A 25,383-nucleotide genomic window follows, 5' to 3' on the forward strand; every position below is an offset into this window, starting at 1 on the left:
AGAATGCATAGCGACGCCTCCTCTATAACCCCGCCTCCCTGCACTGCTCAGTTTTGCAGTTGGTGCCGCAGATAGTAGGCACATAACAGAGGGGCTGCTCTGGGCAGCCCTGAGAAGAGCTTTTTAGAAGAAAAGTGAAGACTTCAAGGGCAGCAGCAGTGTGTATATGTCTTTTGACATTCACTGCTGCGGCTCCATCTCTCCCCAGCGGCGCTGTACACTCCTGAGCCCTGGTTGCCGGGTAACTACAGCAGGAGGCTCCGGTTTTCTTCCATGGTCAGGCACACATGACGGGGGCTCTCCGGGATCGCGTGGCCGCGCTTCGGGAGGTGGTGAGTGGGTTCCGCTTGCGGGACCCGTACTTTATCGCGATCCGGCGCGGTCAGTGGGAGGCGGGCCGCGCGCGCTGGCGGTGGACACTGTGGCAGTACAGGCGATCCCACTAGATCACCAGGGCAAGGGTGCAGGTCAGGTTTTCTCTTAAAGCCATTTTAATAGTATCCCACAGTACCTGGTGGTTTTGCCAGCAGGGGGATAAGGCTTAGACCTGGAAATGTTCCCGCCCTGGAGCTGCATATCTGTCTTTTCCTCACTCCCTGTCAGTGTCTGGGCGCCATTTCTCTCAGCTACACTGTTCCTGGGACTGCTTGGGCAAATCCTCCTGTGTAAAGCCGCCTGGTTGTCAGTGCTGTGACTTTACATGACACTTAAGTATTCTACCTGCCTTTTTAGACAGTGCTAGTTAAGAAAGAGTGCATTTAGTCAGGGTTTTCTAGTACAATTACCCTGTGATATACATCCAGTTCTTACTGTGCAGTGTTATATCTATTGACTACATAGCTATATCAGCTGGTCCAGTGCAGTATTATTGTTGGTAATAACCTCTGCTTTGTATAACTGTGACTATGTGTGTGCATTAGCTTGCGGAGTGGTTTCCATTTCGTGTCTCTCACTCAACTTGCTATCCTTATATTCTATAACCTGAGGGGGCTTGGTGCGTTAGGTCTTATAATAATATAGGAAATACACAAGATATACTCTAATAAGTATTTTTCTCTGTGATTTTAGTCACCGTATCTCTCCTGTGTCCCTGCTTGTGCTGACTACACTGCGCAGGGGTTTGGGTAAGAGGTATTGTGCTGCTGCCAATTGTACTGTGTTACCTGATACTGCAAGTTATATCATGTCTGCTTCTGACGGTAACTGTTCTGGGGCGGAACACACTGCTAGTGTTGCTGCAGCCACAGATCCATATGACGAGAATATAGCAGCTGTGGGTTCTGGTTCTGGGGGCTCCTTGCCCCCCAGTGGAACTGTGGCAACGGAGGTCCATAATGACCCACTGTGGGCTGCTTTTTCCACGCTTCTGCATACGCTAGTTAATAAATTAACACCTCCTATGGGACCCCCTATACCGGTTCAACCGTATGTGGTCCCTGCAGCTAATCCGACGTGGGCGGACAATTTATCTGCTCAGTTGAAGAAGTTGAACCAGTCCCTGACTACTAAAAAGTCTGACCCTCGCTCGCCTAAGCCCAAGGGGTCCTCTAAGCGAGCTCTTATCTCCTCACAATCCACTCCTGTCACTGACACCTCGTCTGATGAAGATGGCACTTACACTGACCCCACAGATTCTGACTCAGATACTGCTGATGGGGAGGGTGGTTCACATGTGGATGTTCCTGATCTTTTGGAGGTTATTAAGTTAATTTCTCTGACGTCCTAGTGGATGCTGGGAACTCCGTAAGGACCATGGGGGATAGCGGCTCCGCAGGAGACTGGGCACAAAAGTAAAGCTTTAGGACTAACTGGTGTGCACTGGCCTATGACCCTCCTCCAAGCCTCAGTTAGATTTTTGTGCCCGGCCGAGAAGGGTGCACACTAGGGGCTCTCCTGAGCTTCTTAGTGAAAGTTTAGTTTTAGGTTTTTTATTTTCAGTGAGACCTGCTGGCAACAGGCTCACTGCATCGAGGGACTAAGGGGAGAAGAAGCGAACCTGCCTGCTTGCAGCCAGCTTGGGCTTCTTAGGCTACTGGACACCATTAGCTCCAGAGGGACCGAACACAGGCCCAGCCTCGGAGCTCGGTCCCAGAGCCGCGCCGCCGGCCCCCTTACAGAGCCAGAAACAAGAAGAGGTCCGGAAAAATCGGCGGCAGAAGACATCAGTCTTCAACAAGGTAGCACACAGCACTGCAGCTGTGCGCCATTGTTACTCAGGCACACTTCACACTTCGGTCACTGAGGGTGCAGGGCGCTAGGGGGGGGCGCCCTGAGCAGCAATGTAAACACCTTGGCTGGCATAAATACACCACATATAACCCCCAGGGCTATATGGATGTATTTTAACCCCTGCCAGAACTCACCAAAAAGCGTGAGAAAAGGCCGCCGAGAAGGGGGCGGAGCCTATCTCCTCAGCACACGGGCGCCATTTTCCATCACAGCTCCGCTGGAAGGACGTCTCCCTGACTCTCCCCTGCAGTCCTGCACTACAGAAAAGGGTAAAAAAGAGAGGGGGGCACTAATTTGGCGCAGTTTTAATACTAACAGCAGCTATAAAGGGAAAAGCACATTTTATAGTGGTATTCCTGTCTATATATAGCGCTCTGGTGTGTGCTGGCATACTCTCCCTCTGTCTCCCCAAAGGGCTAGTGGGGTCCTGTCCTCTATCAGAGCATTCCCTGTGTGTGTGCGGTGTGTCGGTACGATTGTGTCGACATGTTTGAGGAGGAAAATGAGATGGAGGCGGAGCAATTGCCTATTATAGAGTTGTCACCCCCTAGGGAGTCGACACCTGAGTGGATGAGCTTATGGAAGGAATTACGTGACCGTGTCAGCTCTTTACGACAGACAGTTGACGACATGAGACAGCCGGCTACTCAGCTTGTGCCTGTCCAGGGGTCTCAAACGCCATCAGGGGCTTTAAAACGCCCGTTACCTCAAATGGCAGACACAGACACGGATACTGACTCCAGTGTCGATGATGAGGAGACAAACGTGACTTCCACTAGGGCCACACGTTACATGATTGAAGCAATGAAAAATGTATTGCATATCTCTGATAATACAAGTACCATTAAAAAGGGTATTATGTTTGGTGAGAAAAAACTGCCTGTAGTTTTTCCTGTATCCGAGGAATTAAATGAAGTGTGTGATGAGGCGTGGGTTTCCCCTGATAAAAAACTGATAATTCCTAAAAGGTTATTGGCATCGTACCCTTTCCCGCCAGAGGATAGGGCACGTTGGGAAACACCCCCTAGCATGGATAAAGCGCTCACACGCTAAACAGGTAGCACTACCCTCTCCTGATACGGCCGCCCTAAAGGAACCTGCCGATAGAAAGCTGGAGAATATCCTAAAATGTATATACACTCACACGGGTGTTATACTGCGACCAGCAATCGCCTCAGCCTGGATGTGCAGTGCGGGCCTGGCGTGGTCGGATTCCCTGACTGAAAATATTGATACCCTAGATAGGGACAGTATATTACTGACTATAGAGCATTTGAAGGATGCATTTCTATATATGCGTGATGCACAGAGGGATATTTGCCGACTGGCATCAAGAGTTAGCGCGCTGTCCATTTCTGCAAGAAGAGGTTTATGGACGCGGCAGTGGTCAGGTGATGCGGATTCTAAAAGGCACATGGAAGTATTGCCTTATAAGGGGGAGGAGTTATTTGGGGTAGGTCTATCAGACCTGGTAGCCACGGCAACTGCTGGAAAATCCACATTTTTACCCCAGGTAGCTTCTCAACCTAAGAAGACGCCGTATTATCAGGCGCAGTCCTTTCGGCCCCATAAGGGCAAGCGGACAAAAGGCGCCTCATTTCTGCCCCGTGGCAGAGGGAGAGGAAAAAGGCTGCAACAAACAGCCAGTTCCCAGGAACAAAAGCCCTCTCCCGCCTCCGCAAAGTCCTCAGCATGACGCTGGGGCTTTACAAGCGGACTCGGGCACGGTGGGGGCCCGTCTCAAGAAGTTCAGTGCGCAGTGGGCCCACTCGCAAGTGGACCCCTGGATCCTTCAGGTGGTATCTCAGGGGTAAAAATTGGAATTCGAGACGTTTCCCCCTCGCCGTTTTCTAAAGTCTGCTTTACCGACGTCTCCCTCAGACAGGGAGGCAGTATTGGAAGCCATTCACAAGCTGTATTCCCAGCAGGTGATAATCAAGGTACCCCTCCTACAACAGGGAAAGGGGTACTATTCCACACTATTTGTGGTACCGAAGCCGGACGGCTCGGTGAGACCAATTTTAAACCTAAAATCCTTGAACACTTACATACAAAGGTTCAAATTCAAGATGGAGTCACTCAGAGCAGTGATTGCAAACCTGGAAGAAGGGGACTATATGGTGTCTCTGGACATCAAAGATGCTTACCTACATGTCCCAATTTACCCTTCTCACCAAGGGTACCTCAGGTTTGTGGTACAGAACTGTCACTATCAGTTTCAGATGCTGCCGTTTGGATTGTCCACGGCACCCCGGGTCTTTACCAAGGTAATGGCCGAAATGATGATACTCCTTCGAAGGAAGGGAGTTTTAGTTATCCCTTACTTGGACGATCTCCTGATAAGGGCAAGATCCAGGGAACAGTTGGAAGTCGGGGTAGCACTATCTGAGATAGTGCTGCGCCAGCACGGTTGGATTCTCAATATTCCAAAATCGCAGCTGATCCCGACGACACGACTTCTATTCCTAGGGATGATCCTGGACACAGTCCAGAAAAAGGTGTTTCTCCCGGAGGAGAAAGCCAGGGAGTTATCCGAACTAGTCAGAAATCTCCTAAAACCAGGCCAAGTCTCAGTGCATCAATGCACAAGGGTCCTGGGAAAGATGGTGGCTTCTTACGAAGCAATCCCAATTCCACGCAAGAACCTTCCAGTGGGATCTGCTAGACAAATGGTCCGGGTCGCATCTTCAGATGCATCAGCGGATAATCTTGTCACCAAGGACAAGGGTGTCTCTCCTGTGGTGGTTGCAGAGTGCTCATCTTCTAGAGGGCCGCAGATTCGGCATTCAGGACTGGGTCCTGGTGACCACGGATGCCAGCCTGAGAGGCTGGGGAGCAGTCACACAGGGAAGAAATTTCCAGGGCTTGTGGTCAAGCCTGGAGACATCACTTCACATAAATATCCTGGAGCTAAGGGCCATCTACAATGCTCTAAGCCTAGCAAGACCTCTGCTTCAAGGTCAGCCGGTGCTGATCCAGTCAGACAACATCACGGCAGTTGCCCACGTAAACAGACAGGGCGGCACAAGAAGCAGGAGGGCAATGGCAGAAGTTGCAAGGATTCTTCGCTGGGCGGAAAATCATGTGATAGCACTGTCAGCAGTGTGTTCATTCCGGGAGTGGACAACTGGGAAGCAGACTTCCTCAGCAGACACGACCTCCACCCGGGAGAGTGGGGACTTCACCCAGAAGTCTTCCACATGATTGTGAACCGTTGGGAAAAACCAAAGGTGGACATGATGGCGTCCCGCCTCATCAAAAAACTAGACAGGTATTGCGCCAGGTCAAGGGACCCTCAGGCAATAGCTGTGGACGCTCTGGTAACACCGTAGGTGTACCAGTCAGTGTATGTGTTCCCTCCTCTGCCTCTCATACCCAAGGTACTGAGAATCATAAGAAGGAGAGGAGTAAGGACTATACTCGTGGCTCCGGATTGGCCAAGAAGGACTTGGTACCCGGAACTTCAAGAGATGCTCACAGAGGACCCGTGGCCTCTACCTCTAAGAAGGGACCTGCTCCAGCAGGGACCCTGTCTGTTCCAAGACTTACCGCGGCTGCGTTTGACGGCATGGCGGTTGAACGCCGGATCCTGAAGGAAAAAGGCATTCCGGATGAAGTCATCCCTACCCTGATCAAAGCCAGGAAGGATGTAACCGTACAGCATTATCACCGTATTTGGCGTAAATATGTTGCGTGGTGCGAGGCCAGGAAGGCCCCTACAGAGGAATTTCAACTGGGTCGTTTCCTGCATTTCCTGTAAACAGGACTGTCTATGGGCCTAAAATTAGGGTCCATTAAGGTTCAAATTTCGGCCCTGTCGATTTTCTTCCAGAAAGAACTGGCTTCAGTTCCTGAAGTTCAGACGTTTGTCAAGGGGGTACTGCATGTACAGCCTCCTTTTGTGCCTCCAGTGGCACCTTGGGATCTCAATGTAGTTTTGGGGTTCCTAAAATCACATTGGTTTGAACCACTCACCACTGTAGACTTACAATATCTCACATGGAAAGTGGTAATGCTGTTGGCCCTGGCTTCAGCCAGGCGTGTCTCAGAATTGGCGGCTTTATCCTATAAAAGCCCTTACCTAATTTTTCATACGGACAGGGCAGAATTGAGGACTCGTCCTCAATTTCTCCCTAAGGTGGTTTCAGCGTTTCACTTGAACCAGCCTATTGTGGTACCTGCGGCTACTAGGGACTTGGAGGACTCCAAGTTGCTGGACGTAGTCAGGGCCCTGAAAATATATGTTTCCAGGACGGCTGGAGTCAGAAAATCTGACTCGCTGTTTATCCTGTATGCACCCAACAAGCTGGGTGCTCCTGCTTCTAAGCAGACTATTGCTCGTTGGATTTGTAGTACAATTCAGCTTGCACATTCTGTGGCAGGCCTGCCACAGCCAAAATCTGTAAATGCCCATTCCAAAAGGAAGGTGGGCTCATCTTGGGCGGCTGCCCGAGGGGTCTCGGCTTTACAACTTTGCCGAGCAGCTACTTGGTCAGGGGCAAACACGTTTGCTAAATTCTACAAATTTGATACCCTGGCTAAGGAGGACCTGGAGTTCTCTCATTCGGTGCTGCAGAGTCATCCGCACTCTCCCGCCCGTTTGGGAGCTTTGGTATAATCCCCATGGTCCTTACGGAGTTCCCAGCATCCACTAGGACGTCAGAGAAAATAAGAATTTACTTACCGATAATTCTATTTCTCGTAGTCCGTAGTGGATGCTGGGCGCCCATCCCAAGTGCGGATTGTCTGCAATACTTGTACATAGTTATTGTTACAAAAATCGGGTTATTATTGTTGTGAGCCATCTTTTCAGAGGCTCCTCTGTTATCATGCTGTTAACTGGGTTCAGATCACAGGTTGTACAGTGTGATTGGTGTGGCTGGTATGAGTCTTACCCGGGATTCAAAATCCTTCCTTATTGTGTACGCTCGTCCGGGCACAGTATCCTAACTGAGGCTTGGAGGAGGGTCATAGGGGGAGGAGCCAGTGCACACCAGGTAGTCCTAAAGCTTTACTTTTGTGCCCAGTCTCCTGCGGAGCCGCTATCCCCCATGGTCCTTACGGAGTTCCCAGCATCCACTACGGACTACGAGAAATAGAATTATCGGTAAGTAAATTCTTATTTTTACAGATTACGGATGATCCCGAGGCATCCGTCCCTCCTAAGAAACCAGATAGGTTCAAGCGTCAGAAGGTCTTTAAACAAGTTTTACCTCACTCTGACCACCTAGTTGATATACGTCAGGAACCCTGGGAAAACCTGGGTAAGAAGTTTGTGCCTCAAAAGAAGATGCTGGCTCGCTATCCCCTCGCACCAGAGCTGTCTAAAAATTGGGAAACACCTCCTCCAGTAGACTCACATGTGGCTAGGATGGTGGTTTCCTCAGCTCTACCTGTCACTACCGTCACGTCTCTAAAAGAGCCTACGGATAAACGTGTGGAGGGTTGTCTAAAAGCGATTTACACCCTCACGGGTGCTGCACAAAGGCCCACTATTGCAGCAACGTGGGCTGCAGAGGCTATTGAAGCATGGGCCTTGGAGTTAGAAGCTGAAATCTCTTCTGACCATGCTAGACAATGCTTGTCATATATTGTCACAGCTTCTCGCTATATTAAAGAGGCGGCTTCTGATGCCAGTATCCTAGCAGCCAAGGCCTCTACGACATCAGTCCTGGCTCGCCGGATTTTGTGGCTGAGATCCTGGTCTGTGGATCTGGACTCAAGAAAAACCCTGGAGGTACTCCCCTTTCAAGGGAGATATTCTGTTTGGGGAGGACTTAAATAAGATTGTGGCTGACTTGGCTACGGCCAAAACCGCCTGTCTGCCAAGTACCGCTCCTTCTGTGTCGAAGGCTAAAGGTACTTCCTTTCGCCCCTTTTGTCCTTCAGGTAAAGCAAAAGGTCAGGCGTACAACAAGCAGGCCCGCACTTCCAAACCTGGTAAGCCAAAGTCCAAAAGAGCCTGGGCAGCCCGTTAGCCAGCTTCCAAGACAGATAAGCCTGCCGCATGACGGGGCGGGCTTCCCTCTGGGGGATCCCAGGGTGGGGGGCCGGCTTCTAGGGTATACCCAGGAATGGTTGAAGACCACTTCAGATGCCTGGGTACGGGAAGTCGTCACTGAAGTTTACGCCATAGCCTTCAAAACCCGACCCCCTCATCGATTTTGCCGGACAGACGTCCCGTTGGACCAGACAAAGGCAAACACTCTACATTCGGTGGTACAGACCCTCCTGGATACAGGAGTCGTAGTACAGGTGCCTCTTGCGCAGAGGGGCCGGGGGTACTATTCTCCTCTGTTTCTAGTCCTGAAACCGAATGGGTCCTCCCGGCCCATTCTCAACCTCAAGGCATTGAACAGGTTTGTGAAGGTTCCCAAGTTCCGTATGGAAACTCTAAGCTCTATAGTTCTGGGGATTACATGGTCTCTCTGGATATACAGGATGCTTACCTGCATATTCCTATAGCAGCGTCACATCAGCAATACCTGAGGTTTGCGATTGGCAACCTCCATTACCAGTTTCGGGCGTTACCTTTTTGTTTAACTACGGCTCCGCGAGTCTTCACCAAAGTTATGGCGGTAATGACGGTGGTACTCCGCCGTCAAGGGGTCAGGATACTGCCGTATCTGGACGACTTGTTTTTCCTGGCAAATTCCCCAGAACTTCTCCTACGTCATCTGGATATGACTGTCCAGTTTCTACAAGCCCACGGGTGGCTTATCAACTGGAAGAAATCCTCCCTGGTCCCTGCTCAGAGCATGGTGCACCTGGGAGTGCTATTGGACACTCACAACCAGAGATTGTTCTTGTCTCAGGAGAAAGTCCTGAAGCTTCAGGACAGGATTTGTTGCTTCCTTTCTCGTCCGCGAGTGTCGATACATTCGGCGATGCAGGTGCTGGGCCTCATGGTGTCAGCATTCGACATGGTGGAGTATGCTCAATTCCATTCTCGCCCCCTCCAGAAGCTGATTCTAGCAAGTGGGACGGCCTGCCTCACCGGATCAGGTCTCACATGATCTCATTGACTCCGGAGATCCGTCTGTCGCTATGGTGGCTCCAGGACCGACAATTGTGCAGGGGCCGTCCATTCTGGATATCCAACTGGGTCCTGTTGACGACAGATGCCAGTCTAAGAGGTTGGGGTGCAGTGCTGGAGCAACACTCCCTTCAGGGTCTGTGGACCAAGGAGGAGTCTCTCCCCTCGATCAACATTCTGGAATTGCGGGCGGTCTTCAATGTGTTGAACCTAGCACAGCATTTAATTCAGAACCGTTCTGTTCAGGTACAGTCGGACAACGCCACCACAGTGGCTTACATAAATCATCAAGGCGGCACTCGAAGCCACTTGGCAATGAAGGAAGTCTCACGGATTCTACATTGGGCGGAACGCCATCTACTGGCCATATCGTCAATAATCATTCCGGGAGTCCTGAATTGGGAAGTGGACTTTCTCAGTCGTCAGGACATACATGCCGGCGAGTGGGGCCTCCATCCAGAAGTGTTTCAACTACTAGTGGAAAAGTGGGGCCATCCAGACGTGGATCTGATGGCGTCTCGACACAATCACAAGGTTCCGGTCTTCGGAGCAAGGACAAGGGATCCTCAAGCAGCATTCGTGGATGCGCTGGCGGTGTCGTGGAGGTTTCGGCTGCCGTACGTGTTCCCTCCGGTGTCACTCCTACCCAGGGTAATTCGGAAGTTCAAGCAAGAAAAACTGCTTCTCATAGCTCCGGCGTGGCCCAGATGGCACTGGTTCTCAGACCTGCAGGGCCTATCGTCAGAGCGTCCAATTCTACTTCCACTACGCCCAGACCTCCTCGTTCAGGGTCCCTGTGTCTACCAGGACCTAGCCCGGCTGTCTTTGACGGCGTGGCTCTTGAAGCTTCCGTCTTAAGGGCTAAAGGATTTTCTGAGGCGGTCATTCAAACTATGTTGCGGGCCCGGAAACCATCTTCGGCTCGGATTTACTATAGGGTCTGGCATTCTTACTTTGTTTGGTGCGCATCTAACGATTATGACGCTTCCAAGTTTAGTATAGCCAAGTTGTTGGCTTTTCTTCAGCAGGGCCTGGACTTAGGCCTGCGTCTGGCCTCCCTCAAGGTTCAAATATCTGCCTTGTCGGTGTGGTTTCAGAGAAAAATTGCGACCTTACCCGGTGTGCATACCTTTACTCAGGGTGTGTTGCGTATCCAACCTCCCTTTGTCCCGCCTGTGGCTCCTTGGTACTTGTCTGTGGTTTTTGAGGCGCTGCAAGAGTCTCCGTTTGAACCTCTTGGTTCAGCTGATCTTAAGTGGCTTTCCCTTAAGGTGGTGTTTCTGCTGGCTATTGCCTCAGCTAGAAGAGTGTCGGATTTGGGTGCCCTTTCCTGTAGTTCCCCATATCTGATATTTCACCGTGACTGTGCGGTTCTTAGGACTCGTCCCGGATATTTACCTAAGGTGGTTTCTTCGTTCCACCTTAACCAGGAGATTGTGGTTCTGGCACTTGTTTCTCCTGATCTGTCTCCCAAAGAGCGGTCTTTGGATGTGGTACGGGCTCTCCGTATCTATGTGAAGAGAACTGCTTCTATTAGGAAATCTTATTCTCTCTTTGTGCTGTTTGGATTTCACAAACGGGGCTGGCCTGCTCACAAGCAGACTTTGGCCAGATGGATTAGAATGGTGATTGCTTATGTGAGGGCTGGTCTCTCTGCTCCTGATCACATTAAGGCCCATTCTACTCGGTCTGTTGGACCTTCTTGGGTGGCCCGCCGTGGTGCGACCCTTGAACAATTGTGCAAGGCGGCTACGTGGTCATCAGTGAACACGTTCATAAGGTTCTATGCCTGCGATACTGCCACTTCCCATGATGCTTCCTTTGGACGCCGGGTTCTTGTGCCTGCTACAGTGTGTCCCCTCCCATAAGGAACTGCTTTAGGACAACCCCTATGTCTTTCCTTGTGGAGCCCAGTGTACCTCGCAGCAGAAAACGAGTTTTATGGTAAGAACTTACCTTTGTTAAAACTCTTTCTGCGAGGTACACTGGGCTCCACAAGGCGCCCACCCTGACGCACTTAGCTTCTTTGGGTTGTTATGGCATTAGCCGCTGACACTTCTCCTGTCGTGAGAGTGTGGTGTATGTGGCTACTAACCGTTGTCGTCTCTTTTCCTGCTACTGCATTGGGCTGGTTAACTAAAAACTGAGCTCCTGTGCAGGGAGGCGGGGTTATAGAGGAGGCGGCTCTATGCATTCTGGGAACAGTCAAAACTTTTCAGCCTGTTGGTGCCTCGGATCAAGATCCTACTCCACACCCCTATGTCTTTCCTTGTGGAGCCCAGTGTACCTCGCAGAAAGAGTTTTAACAAAGGTAAGTACTTACCGTAAAACTCGTTATATTGAGCAGGGAGAGGCAAGTTACCGCACACCAGCTGCTGTGGAACTATACATCCCTGCATGCTTTGTCACATTTTCACTGTTTGGGCATGCTAAAATTATGGTAGGGTACCGTATGCATAGAGCTCGCTTATCCCCATAGCCCCCATGTATTTTAACTAGCGTAATGAGATGCTCCTACAGCGTACTTGAGTTTTTAGTTCAGCAGCAGCTGGGGTCATGGACATCCCTGGTTGGAGGGATGATTAAACCTTTACATACATGCACATGGCTATTACCAACCATTTGTTGTGACATATTTGTTTAAACTATTCGAAAAATTTAAATTGGGTTTGTTCCAAGCAGTTGGTAGTCCAGGTCTCCCACAGGACGCACAGCAGTCCCTCCACAGGACGCACAGCAGTCCCTCCACAGTCCTTCCACAGCAGTCCCTCCACAGTCCTTCCACAGCAGTCCCTCCACAGTCCTTCCACAGCAGTCCCTCCATAGTCCTTCCACAGCAGTCCCTCCACAGTCCTTCCACAGCATGTGTAATTCATGGTTTGCACTTGTTTGAACTACTCATCCGTGTTGTTTAGTTTATATTTCTTCAACCTCTAGTACGTGTAACCTCTAAGTGCCTTTGAGACACAAACACACAGCTTAGTGCTGTAATAAAATTGCACAATGATGAGCACACACATTAGTTATAACATTCCAACATTAGGTTATTTTCACATTAAAGTGCAACATCAAACAGTTTTTTAATAATCGTTCTTGTAAAAGTATGATTTCAGTTCTTACCATTCTAGGTTTTTATTTTAAAACAAAAATGCACTTATGTTAATTTATCCTATTCACGTTTCCACCATTTTGTCAATGGTGGGCTAAATAAGTATGAGGTATTTATTTTGATGCAACAAAAAGGCAATTTTAGTCTGGTTCCATTATTTTAGTACTAGTTACCAGCCCGTCAACATGACGGAACAACATAACGAGTAATGTCAGCATCGGCGGCTGTGCGTGCCTGAAAGGAGCAACAATTAAATTGCTCCATTGGGTGGCATCTAGTGGCTGCTACCACACAAAACACTTGAATTCCCCCATAGAGGTGAGGAGCAGCAATTAACCTTTTATTATATAAAACTGCACCAAAAAGTTTCTTGTGTTTTGTTCATTTACCTCTAAGGGGTATATGCAATTGCGGTCGAATTCGCGGCAATTATCGCCGTTTTTTAATTCGACCAAATTCGCCAGGTGAATCCCGGCAGGTGCCTGCCGGGATTCACCATATTCAATGAAAAACGGATTCGCCAGAATCGCGGGCGAAAATCGGCCGATTTGGCGGATTTTGCCGCGATTTTAAAAAACGGGAAAAAACGTGAAACACCCGGAAAAAAAATGGCGTGGGGTCCCCCCTCCAAAGCATAACCAGCCTCGGGCTCTTTGAGCTGGTCCTGGTTCTAAAAATGCAGGGGAAAAATTGGCCAGGGATCCCCCGTATTTTTAAAACCAGCACCGGGCTCTGCGCCTGATGCTGGTGCCAAAAATACGGGGGACAAAAAGAGTAGGGGTCCCCCGTATTTTTAACACCAGCATCGGGCTCCACTAGCTGGACAGATAATGCCACAGCCGGGGGTCACTTTTATGCCGTGCCCTGCGGCCGTGGCATTAAATATCCAACTAGTCACCCCTGGCCGGGGTACCCTGGGGGAGTGGGGACCCCTTCAATCAAGGGGTCCCCCCCCAGCCACCCAAGGGCCAGGGGTGAAGCCCGAGGCTGTCCCCCCCCCATCCAATGGGCTGCGGATGGGGGGGCTGATAGCCTTTGTGATAATAAAAAGATATTGTTTTTTCCATTAGTACTACAAGTCCCAGCAAGCCTCCCCCGCAAGCTGGTACTTGGAGAACCACAAGTACCAGCATGCGGGAGAAAAACGGGCCAGCTGGTACCTGTAGTACTACTGGAAAAAAAATACCCAAATAAAAACAGGACACAGACACCGTGACTTGTACAACTTTATTACATACTGCCGACACACACATACTTACCTATGTTGACACGCCGACTGCCACGGTCGCCGACGATCCGAGGGTACCTGTGAAAAAATTATACTCACCTTCCAGCGTCCAGAGGTACATCCACGTCCAGAGGTAAATCCACGTTCTTGGCAAAAAAACAAACCGAACACCGATCCATACCGGACTAGAAAGGGGTCCAATGTTTTCACATAAGACCCCTTTCTCCCGAATGCCGGGACATCACGTGACTCCTGTCACTGACGTCCCTTCAGCCAATCAGGAAGCGCTACTTCCGTGGCGCTCACCTGATTGGCTGTCCGCTGTCTGTACTGTGACAGCGCATCGCAAAGCCGCTCCATTACTTTCAATGGTGGGAACTTTGCGGGTAGCGGTGGGGTCACCCGCCGGTCAGCCGCTGACCGGCGGGTGACCTCACCGCTAGCCGCTAAGTTCCCACCATTGAATATAATGGAGGGAGCTGTGCGATGCGCTGTCACAGTGCAGACAGCGCTCAGCCAATCAGGTGAGCGCAACGAAGTTGCGCTTCCTGATTGGCTTAGAGACCTGTCAGTGACAGCTGTCACTGACAGGTCTCATTCGTGGAAAGGTGTCCCATGTGTCAGCATGGGACCCCTTTCAGTCCGTTTTTGGTGCGGGTATTTGCGTTTTCTTATTTTGCCAAGTCCGTGGATTTATCTCTGGACCATGGTTGAGGTGAGTATTTTGAACTTTTCTTTACAGGTATCCGTGGATTCTACATGGAGAAGAGGACCGATGTCGGCGTGTGAACATAGGTAAGTATGTGTGTGTCGACGTATGAAATAAAGTTTTACTGTCGACGGTGTGTGTGTCCTGTTTTTATTTGGGTATTTTTTTCCCAGTAGTACTACAGGTACCAGCGGGCCCGTTTTTCTCCCGCATGCTGGTACTTGTGGTTCTCCAAGTACCAGCTTGCGGGGGAGGCTTGCTGGGACTTGTAGTACTATTGGAAAAAACAATATCTTTTTATTATCACAAAGGCTATCAGCCCCCCCATCCGCAGCCCATTGGATGGGGGGGGACAGCCTCGGGCTTCACCCCTGGCCCTTGGGTGGCTGGGGGGGGGACCCCTTGATTGAAGGGGTCCCCACTCCCCCAGGGTACCCCGGCCAGGGGTGACTAGTTGGATATTTAATGCCACGGCCGCTGGGCACGGCATAAAAGTGACCCCCGGCTGTGGCATTATCTGTCCAGCTAGTGGAGCCCGATGCTGGTGTTAAAAATACGGGGGACCCCTACTCTTTTTGTCCCCCGTATTTTTGGCACCAGCACCAGGCGCAGAGCCCGGTGCTGGTTTTAAAAATACGGGGGATCCCCTGTCAATTTTTCCCCCGCATTTTTAGAACCAGGACCAGCTCAATGAGCCCGAGGCTGGTTATGCTTTGGAGGGGGGACCCCACGCCATTTTTTTTTATGATTTTACCCTTCCAGCATAAAAAAAAATAAAAATAAAAAAAATATTTTAAAAAATATATAAATAATATTTGTGCCTCCCAAAAAAGAAAAAAAAGTACCTAATCCCTTCTAATATAAATAGATCTGCTATTCCCAAAAAAAAAAACACCAAAAAAAACATGTTTAAATTTTTTTTATTTGTTTTCACCCTCCAAAGTGTGGCGGATTGAAAATGACGAATTTGCTGTCTAAAAGCACTGCTGTCGAATTTCAAAACTTGAATTGAATATGCTTTGGTCGAATTGCAGCACTTGTATCATTGCAGAAAAGTCGAATTTGCAAAAATTCGAATTTCAAAAAGTCGAATTTTGAAAGTCCGTTTTTTGGTCGGAAAGCACTGGATTGCATAGGGGAATTTTTTTTTTTGGTCGAAAATGACCCGAAATTCGACAATTTCGGGAATTCGACCACAATTGCATATACCCCTAAGTTTACTAAAAATAAAAGGGGAAGAACAATTGTTATGCTGCGTACAACCACTTCTTGACCACAAAATGAAAACTGAAACTGAATTATGTACTGATAAAGTTACTGCATATGGAGCCCATTATGAATGGGAAGATAATATATCTACATTGGTGTCTGACTCCTGCTGTTATTGTGTGTTTCCCAGCACTGCAAAGTACAATGCCATCACGTTTCTGCCAAGATTTCTCTACTCTCAGTTCAGAAGAGCAGCCAACTCGTTTTTCCTGTTCATTGCCCTGCTCCAGGTGAGCTGCAAATGCTAACCCAGCTTCTGTATGCACTCTGATTTACTGCCTGCTTTATTAGCAATTGTGTATTGCATTTCTGTGCCAAATGACTGCTCCATGAAACATCTCTTTATATTGTATACACTGTTTTTACTGAATAGCAATATTTGGCAAACTAACTCTGCTATACTACTATAGCCGGACACCACAAAATCACATCATCTACCCTCTCCTCCGCTCACCTAGCCACCCTACAGTCCTTCCCTCCTGTTGCCCCCTTGTTCCTTCCCAATTCCTCCACTCCCTTTCTCCAAATGTCTTTCCCTCTGCATTCAGTCCTGCTCTCCTCTCTACTTCTCCCCCCCTCCCCCCAAAAATAAATAAATAAATAATAATAATCTTGGCTCTTCCTTCTTTCCAACCACTGCCCCATTTCACTACTCCCCTCTGCTTCCATGCTTTTATGAACGTGTCTACAGCCCACTTTCTGTCCGCTAACTATCCTGTAATCTCTGTAATCTCGTTTCCATCCTGCCCACTCGCAAATGTTGGGAAAACGTGTTGAAAAACCCTAAAAACGTGTGTCGACCTTTTGAACATGTCAACCTTTTGTATGGTGTCGACCTATTGACTGTCTAGACAGTGCAGCATTATCATCCGGAACCTGTCCTCTTGGCTTATCTCCTACCTCTGATTGCACTTTCAGTGCTTTTATATCTGAATCTTGCACCCCTACTCTTCCTCTGTCTATAAGTGTCAGTTCTGGGCCCTCCGATACACATCAATTCTTTCTGATCTCATACACTACTTTGACCTCTGCTACTACCTCTACATAGATGACTCCCAAATATACCTCTTCTCTCCTGGCCTCTCTTCCTTCTTTTTTTTTTTTTTTTTTTTTTAATAGGATACATTTTTATTCAGAGTAAAAATGTCACATATAGATAGCAATAATACAAGTACATGATAACAGGACTGAGATCACAATATAGCTACAGTTCCAGAAGGACTTGCTCCCCACTGCAAGAACCTGCAGTTCTGTGTATAATAAATACAAACTAGCAAAGCAATAAACAGTCATATTACAGCATCTGTATACATATATGGAATTAATCATAATGCATTTTTTTCCTTTTTGCAAATACCCTGACTAAAACTACCAACTGTCTAAATACAGTGAATAGAACAAAACCAAATTAAAGAGAAAAAAAAAAGTGTAGGAGTAGTAATACTTGCAGAAACATAAAGGTAGATCTTGCGCAGCTGTAATCCAGAAATCAATAGGAAAACATACTACAGTCTAATACCACAAAAACCAGTAGCAGAAGAAAAAGTGAAGAAGGGGGAAAGAATAAGCAAAGAAGGTGCATCAGATAATTACTCAGAGAATGCAGGGGGGAATAGACAGAACCTAGCCAGGGAGACCATATTTTTCTCAAATTTAGCGCTAGCATCAGTGCGCATATACACATAGCGACTTTAGAAACGGTGTAATTTACTAACGCTGTGAAGGAGGAGAGTGTAGGACTAGTACGGGCCATCCATAGTCTAGATATACATACTTTGGCCAGGGCACAAACATGGACGTATAGGTTCTCCCATCTGGGCAAAGAGTCATTACCCACCATCCCTAGAGCACATAGCCATGGTGTGAGCACATCCGGAGGTATTCCTGTATGTTCCAAAATCGACCTAACCCGGGACCAAAAAGCTTGTACATTTGAACACTCCCATAAAAGGTGCCAGAAAGTGCCTTGGGTGACAGCGCATTTAGGACAGGAATCAGAGTGCTGGCTCCCAAACCGTACCAACCGAGCTGGCGTCCTATAGGCCCTGTGAAAAACAAAAAACTGAATCTGCTGAAATTTTATGGATTTAGTGAAGGTGCGTGGACATTCCATAGCAAATTCCCATTCCTCATTATCTATTGGGCCCAAGTCGCTCTCCCACTTACCACGAAGGCAGGAGAGCGGGTCAGTGTGAAATTGGAGAGAAGATATAGGTAGGCAAGGGAGATTGTCTTACCATTACCTAAATTGATAATAAGAGTCTTAAAAGGGAATGGAAGGAGGACAGGCGATGACTCCCTGAACTATGCCTGCAGTGCATGTCTGAGTTGGATATAGCGATAAAAGTACGACTTAGGCAAATCAAACTGGTCTTTCAATTGCTGGAATGATTTCAATGTACCATCACAGTATAAGTGGGCCAGAGACACAACAGACCTGGGAGTCCACACTTCACCTCCAGCAAGAGACCTCAGTTCAGGGAGCCAGCGAGAATACCAGAGGGGACTGTACGGATCCAGGCCATCGAATTTAGTCAAAACCCGTAACGCTTGCCAGATTTTAGCAGCTTGAAAAATAAAGGGAGGAGAAAACCGTGAGATGGTGCCACTCAATAAAACTTGCATGAGCGAAAGGCCAGGATAATAACATTTCTCTGACGTCCTAGTGGATGCTGGGAACTCCGTAAGGTCCACGGGGAATAGCGGCTCCGCAGGAGACTGGGCACAAAAGTAAAGCTTTAGGACTACCTGGTGTGCACTGGCTCCTCCCCCTATGACCCTCCTCCAAGCCTCAGTTAGATTTTTGTGCCCGAACGAGAAGGGTGCACACTAGGGGCTCTCCTGAGCTGCTTAGTGAAAAGTTTAGTTTTAGGTTTTTTATTTTCAGTGAGACCTGCTGGCAACAGGCTCACTGCATCGAGGGACTAAGGGGAGAAGAAGCGAACTCACCTGCGTGCAGAGTGGATTGGGCTTCTTAGGCTACTGGACACCATTAGCTCCAGAGGGATCGAACACAGGCCCAGCCATGGAGTCCGGTCCCAGAGCCGCGCCGCCGGCCCCCTTACAGAGCCAGAAGCAAGAAGAGGTCCGGAAAATCGGCGGCAGAAGACATCCTGTCTTCACCAAGGTAGCGCACAGCACTGCAGCTGTGCGCCATTGCTCCTCAGCACACTTCACACTTCGGTCACTGAGGGTGCAGGGCGCTAGGGGGGGGCGCCCTGAGCAGCAATAAAAACACCTTGGCTGGCGAAAATACATCACATATAGCCCCTAGGGCTATATGGATGAATTTTAACCCCTGCCAGATTACACTGAAAAACGGGAGAAAAGGCCGCCGAGAAGGGGGCGGAGCCTATCTCCTCAGCACTCTGGCGCCATTTTCCCTCTCAGCTCCGTTGGAGGGAAGCTCCCTGGCTCTCCCCTGCAGTCACTACACTACAGAAAGGGTTAAAAAAGAGAGGGGGGCACTAATTAGGCGCAGTATAAACAATACAGCAGCTATAAGGGGAAAAACACTTATATAAGGTTATCCCTGTATATATATAGCGCTCTGGTGTGTGCTGGCAAACTCTCCCTCTGTCTCCCCAAAGGGCTAGTGGGGTCCTGTCCTCTATCAGAGTATTCCCTGTGTGTGTGCTGTGTGTCGGTACGTTTGTGTCGACCTGTATGAGGAGGAAAATGATGTGGAGGCGGAGCAAATTGCCTGTAATAGGGATGTCACCCCCTAGGGGGTCGACACCTGAGTGGATGAACTGTTGGAAGGAATTACATGACAGTGTCAGCTCTTTACAAAAGACAGTGATTGACATGAGACAGCCGGCTACTCAGCTTGTGCCTGTCCAGACGTCTCATAGGCCGTCAGGGGCTCTAAAGCGCCCGTTACCTCAGATGGCAAATACAGACGCCGACACGGATACTGACTCCAGTGTCGACGGTGAAGAGACAAATATGACTTCCAGTAGGGCCACACGTTACATGATTGAGGCAATGAAAAATGTTTTACACATTTCTGATAATACGAGTACCACCAATAGGGGTATTATGTTCGGTGAGGAAAAACTACCTGTAGTTTTCCTGAATCTGAGAAATTAAATGAGGTGTGTGATGAAGCGTGGGTTTCCCCCGATAAAAAAACTGATAATTTCTAAACAGTTATTGACATTATATCCTTTCCCGCCAGAGGTTAGGGTACGTTGGGAAACACCCCCTAGGGTGGATAAAGCGCTCACACGCTTGTCAAAACAGGGGCTCTACCCTCTCCTGAGATGGCCGCCCTTAAGGATCCTGCTGATAGAAAGCAGGAGGGTATCCTAAAATGTATTTACACAACATACTGGTGTTATACTGCGACCAGCAATCGCCTCAGCCTGGATGTGCAGTGCTGGGTTGGCGTGGTCGGATTCCCTGACTGAAAATATTGATACCCTAGATAGGGACAGTATATTATTGCCTATAGAGCATTTAAAAGATGCATTTCTATATATGTGTGATGCACAGCGGGATATTTGCCGACTGGCATCAAGAGTAAGTGCGCTGTCCATTTCTGCCAGAAGAGGGTTATGGACACGACAGTGGTCAGGTGATGAGGATTCCAAATGGCATATGGAAGTATTGCCTTATAAAGGGGAGGAGTTATTTGGGGTCGGTCTTTCAGACCTGGTGGCCACGGCAACAGCTGGGAAATCCACGTTTTTACCCCAGGTCGCCTCTCAACATAAGAAGACGCCGTATTATCAGGCACAGTCCTTTCGTTTCCCATAAGGGCAAGTGGGCAAAAGGTTCCTCATTTCTGCCCCGTGACAGAGGGAGAGGAAAAAGGCTGCAGAAATCAGCCAGTTCCCAGGAACAGAAGCCCTCTCCCGCCTCTGCCAAGCCCTCAGCATGACGCTGGGGCTTTAAAAGCAGACAGGGAGGCAGTTTTGGAAGCCATTCACAAGCTGTATTCCCAGCAGGTGATAATCAAGGTACCCCTCCTGCAACAGGAAAAGGGGTATTATTCCACACTGTTGTGGTACCGAAGCCGGACGGCTCGGTGAGACCAATTTTAAATCTAAAATCTTTGAACACTTACATACAGAGGTTCAAATTCAAGAGAAGGGGACTACATGGTGTCTCTGGACATCAAGGATGCTTACCTTCATGTCCCAATTTACCCTTCTCACCAAGGGTACCTCAGGTTTGTGGTACAGAACTGTCACTATCAGTTTCAGACGCTGCCGTTGGATGGTCCACGGCACCCCGGGTCTTTACCAAGGTAATGGCCGAAATGATGATACTCCTTCGAAGGAAGGGAGTTTTAGTTATCCCTTACTTGGACGATCTCCTGATAAGGGTAAGATCCAGGGAACAGTTGGAGGTCGGTGTAGCACTATCTCAGGTAGTGTTGCGACAGCACGGTTGGATTCTCAATATTCCAAAATCGCAGCTGGTTCCGACGACTCGTCTTCTGTTCCTAGGGATGATTCTGGACACAGTCCAGAAAAAGGTGTTTCTCCCGGAGGAGAAAGCCAGGGAGTTATCCGAGCTAGTCAGGAACCTCCTAAAACCGAGCCAAGTCTCAGTGCATCAATGCACAAGGGTTCTGGGAAAAATGGTGGCTTCCTACGAAGCAAGCCCATTCGGCAGATTCCACGCAAGAACTTTCCAGTGGGACCTGCTGGACAAATGGTCGGGGTTGCATCTTCAGATGCATCAGTGGATAACCCGGTCACCAAGGACAAGGGTGTCCCTCCTGTGGTGGTTGCAGAGTGCTCATCTTCTAGAGGGCCGCAGATTCGGCATTCAGGACTGGGTCCTGGTGACCACGGATGCCAGCCTGCGAGGCTGGGGAGCAGTCACACAGGGAAGAAATTTCCAGGGCTTATGGTCAAGCCTGGAGACATCACTTCACATAAATATCCTGGTGCTAAGAGCCATTTACAATGCTCTAAGCTTAGCAAGACCTCTGCTTCAAGGTCAGCCGGGTTGATCCAGTCGGACAACATCACGGCAGTCACCCACGTAAACAGACAGGGTGGCACAAGAAGCAGTCAATGGCAGAAGCTGCAAGGATTCTTCGCTGGGCGGAAAATCATGTGATAGCACTGTCAGCAGTATTCATTCCGGGAGTGGACAACTGGGAAGCAGACTTCCTCAGCAGACACGACCTCCACCCGGGAGAATGGGGACTTCACCCAGAAGTCTTCCACATGATTATAAACCGTTGGGAAAATCCAAAGGTGGACATGATGGCGTCCCGCCTCAACAAAAAACTCGTCAGGTATTGCGCCAGGTCAAGGGACCCTCAGGCAATAGCTGTAGACGCTCTGGTAACACCGTGGGTGTACCAGTCAGTGTATGTGTTCCCTCCTCTGCCTCTCATACCCAAGGTACTGAGAATTATAAGATGGAGAGGAGTAAGCACTATATTCGTGGCTCCGGATTGGCCAAGAAGGACTTGGTACCCGGAACTTCAAGAAAGGCTCACAGAGGATCCGTGGCCTCTACCTCTAAGAAGGGACCTGCTCCAGCAAGGACCCTGTCTGTTCCAAGACTTACCGCGGCTGCATTTGACGGCATGGCGGTTGAACGCCGGATCCTGAAGGAAAAAGGCATTCCGGATGAAGTCATCTCTATCCTGATCAAAGCCAGGAAGGATGTAACCGCAAAACATTATCACCACTTTTGGCGAAAATATGTTGCGTGGTGCGAGGCCAGTAAGGCCCGACGGAGGAATTTCAACTGGGTCGATTCCTACATTTCCTGCAAACAGGAGTGTCTATGGGCCTGAAATTGGGGTCCATTAAGGTTAAAATTTCGGCCCTGTCAATTTTCTTCCAAAAAGAACTAGCTTCAGTCCCTGAAGTGCAGACGTTTGTAAAAGGGGTACTGCATATACAGCCTCCTTTTGTGCCTCCAGTGGCACCTTGGGATCTCAATGTAGTTTTTGGGTTCTAAAAGTCACATTGGTTTGAACCACTTAAAGATGTTGGCCCTGGCCTGGGCCAGGCGCGTGTCAGAATTGGCGGCTTTATTCTGTAAAAGCCCTTATCTGATTTTCCATACGGACAGGGCGGAATTGAGGACTCGTCCTCGGTTTCTCCCTAAGGTGGTTTCAGCGTTTCACCTGAACCAACCTATTGTGGTGCCTACGGCTACTAGGGACTTGGAGGACTCCAAGTTGCTAGACGTTGTCAGGGCCCTGAAAATATATGTTTCCAGGACGGCTGGAGTCAGAAAATCTGACTCGCTGTTTATCCTGTATGCACCCAACAAGCTGGGTGCTCCTGCTTCTAAGCAGACTATTGCTCGTTGGATTTGTAGTACAATTCAGCTTGCACATTCTGTGGCAGGCCTGTCACAGCCAAAATCTGTATAAGCCCATTCCACACGGAAAGTGGGCTCATCTTGGGCGGCTGCCCGAGGGGTCTCGGCTTTACAACTTTGCCGAGCAGCTACTTGGTCAGGGGCAAACACGTTTGCTAAATTCTACAAATTTGATACCCTGGCTGAGGAGGACCTGGAGTTCTCTCATTCGGTGCTGCAGAGTCATCCGCACTCTCCCGCCCGTTTGGGAGCTTTGGTATAATCCCCATGGTCCTTATGGAGTTCCCAGCATCCACTAGGACGTCAGAGAAAATAAGAATTTACTTGCCGATAATTCTATTTCTCGTAGTCCGTAGTGGATGCTGGGCGCCCATCCCAAGTGCGGATTGTCTGCAATACTTGTACATAGTTATTGTTAACTAAATCGGGTTATTGTTGTAGTGAGCCATCTTTTCTAGAGGCTCCTCTGTTATCATACTGTTAACTGGGTTCAGATCACAAGTTATACGGTGTGATTGGTGTGGCTGGTATGAGTCTTACCCGGGATTCAAAATCCTTCCTTATTGTGTACGCTCGTCCGGGCACAGTATCCTAACTGAGGCTTGGAGGAGGGTCATAGGGGGAGGAGCCAGTGCACACCAGGTAGTCCTAAAGCTTTACTTTTGTGCCCAGTCTCCTGCGGAGCCGCTATTCCCCATGGTCCTTACGGAGTTCCCAGCATCCACTACGGACTACGAGAAATAGAATTATCGGTAAGTAAATTCTTATTTTAAAAAATACAAGATGCAGGGACCCTTGGTCAGTGTTCTGAAACCATATCCTAATGTGTGTCAGTTGTGGGCAGCATAGTAGTAAAATTGGAAATTAGGGAGCGCCAGTCTGCCATCAGTCCTCAAGTCTGGTAAGAGTGTTTAATTGAATCTTAGGACGCCCAGCGGCCCAGATTAAAGAAGATAAAACACTATTTAGTTTCCTGAAAAAAGAGGGCAACATATAAACTGGAGACTGTAACAGGATATATAAAATTTTAGATGGTAATAACAAGATTGACTCTGCCGGACACCGTAAGTGGAAGTTTACACCATAACTTAGATTTACGTATAGTATGTTGCATCAATGGATCAACGTTTAAGTGAATAAAATCAGACAGATCATTCGAAATTTGAACCCCTAAATACTTAAACTGGTCGGTCCAGCACAGACGGAGGGAAATTTTGGGGGTAGTAGGAGGGAGGCAGATTTACTGGCATAATAAAGGACTTAGTCCAATTTATACGAAGGCCAGAGAATCTACGAAATTCATCTATCACTTGTAAAAGCAAAGGCATAGATATAACATAACATAGTCTTGTAGATACAATAATAAATCATTCGCATATAGGGCAATCTTATCGGACCTAGAACCGGTGCTTATTCCAATAATTCCCTGCCTGGTACCACAGGACAAAGAAAAGGGAAGAGGAAATGTACCCATTCACCGAGATCTTGGCACTTGGTTGGTGATAAAGCAGTCTGGTCCACTGTATATAGTTAGGACCAAAGCCCATAAGAGACATAACCTTCTAAAGGTAAGGCCATTCAACACTATCAAAAGCTTTGGCTGCGTCTAAAGAGACGATGACCGAGTCAGAAGGGAATTCACACGGGGCTTGGAGGGAATACAGTTGGCGTAAGTTAATGGAAGTGGACATGCCAGGCATAAAGCCTGACTGGTACGGGTGAATTATAGTTGTAATAACAGAGTTTCTCTATCGTCCTAGTGGATGCTGGGGTTCCTGAAAGGACCATGGGGAATAGCGGCTCCGCAGGAGACAGGGCACAAAAAGTAAAGCTTTACGATCAGGTGGTGTGTACTGGCTCCTCCCCCTATGACCCTCCTCCAAGCCTCAGTTAGATTTTTGTGCCCGGCCGAGAAGGGTGCAATCTAGGTGGCTCTCCTAAAGAGCTGCTTAGAAAAGTTTAGCTTAGGTTTTTTATTTTACAGTGAGTCCTGCTGGCAACAGGATCACTGCAACGAGGGACTTAGGGGAGAAGAAGTGAACTCAGCTGCGTGCAGGATGGATTGGCTTCTTGGCTACTGGACATCAGCTCCAGAGGGACGATCACAGGTACAGCCTGGATGGTCACCGGAGCCTTGCCGCCGGCCCCCTTGCAGATGCTGAAGTAAGAAGAGGTCCAGAATCGGCGGCAGAAGACTCCTCAGTCTTCTAAAGGTAGCGCACAGCACTGCAGCTGTGCGCCATTTTCCTCTCGGCACACTTCACACGGCAGTCACTGAGGGTGCAGGGCGCTGGGAGGGGGGCGCCCTGGGAGGCAAATGAAAACCTATTTTGGCTAAAAATACCTCACATATAGCCTCCGGAGGCTATATGGAGATATTTAACCCCTGCCAGAATCCGTTAAGAGCGGGAGACGAGGCCGCCGAAAAGGGGCGGGGCCTATCTCCTCAGCACACAGCGCCATTTTCCCTCACAGAAAGGCTGGAGGGAAGGCTCCCA

At 48.9% G+C, this 25,383-nt stretch overlaps 1 protein-coding gene across 8 annotated transcripts in view; it reads left to right on the forward strand.

Moving 5' to 3' along the window:
- ATP8A1 (ATPase phospholipid transporting 8A1) overlaps nt 1-25,383 on the forward strand; it is a 613,161-nt gene that overhangs the window by 75,424 nt on the left and 512,354 nt on the right. For all 8 annotated transcript variants that reach the window (XM_063920998.1, XM_063921003.1, XM_063920996.1 and 5 more), the window contains one exon: nt 15,711-15,810. In XM_063920998.1, coding sequence (XP_063777068.1) covers nt 15,711-15,810 — 100 coding nt within the window. The remainder of the gene's footprint in view (nt 1-15,710; nt 15,811-25,383) is intronic.

Source organism: Pseudophryne corroboree, chromosome 1 (assembly GCF_028390025.1).
Source record: "Pseudophryne corroboree isolate aPseCor3 chromosome 1, aPseCor3.hap2, whole genome shotgun sequence".
NCBI classification, from domain to species: Eukaryota; Metazoa; Chordata; class Amphibia; order Anura; family Myobatrachidae; genus Pseudophryne; species Pseudophryne corroboree.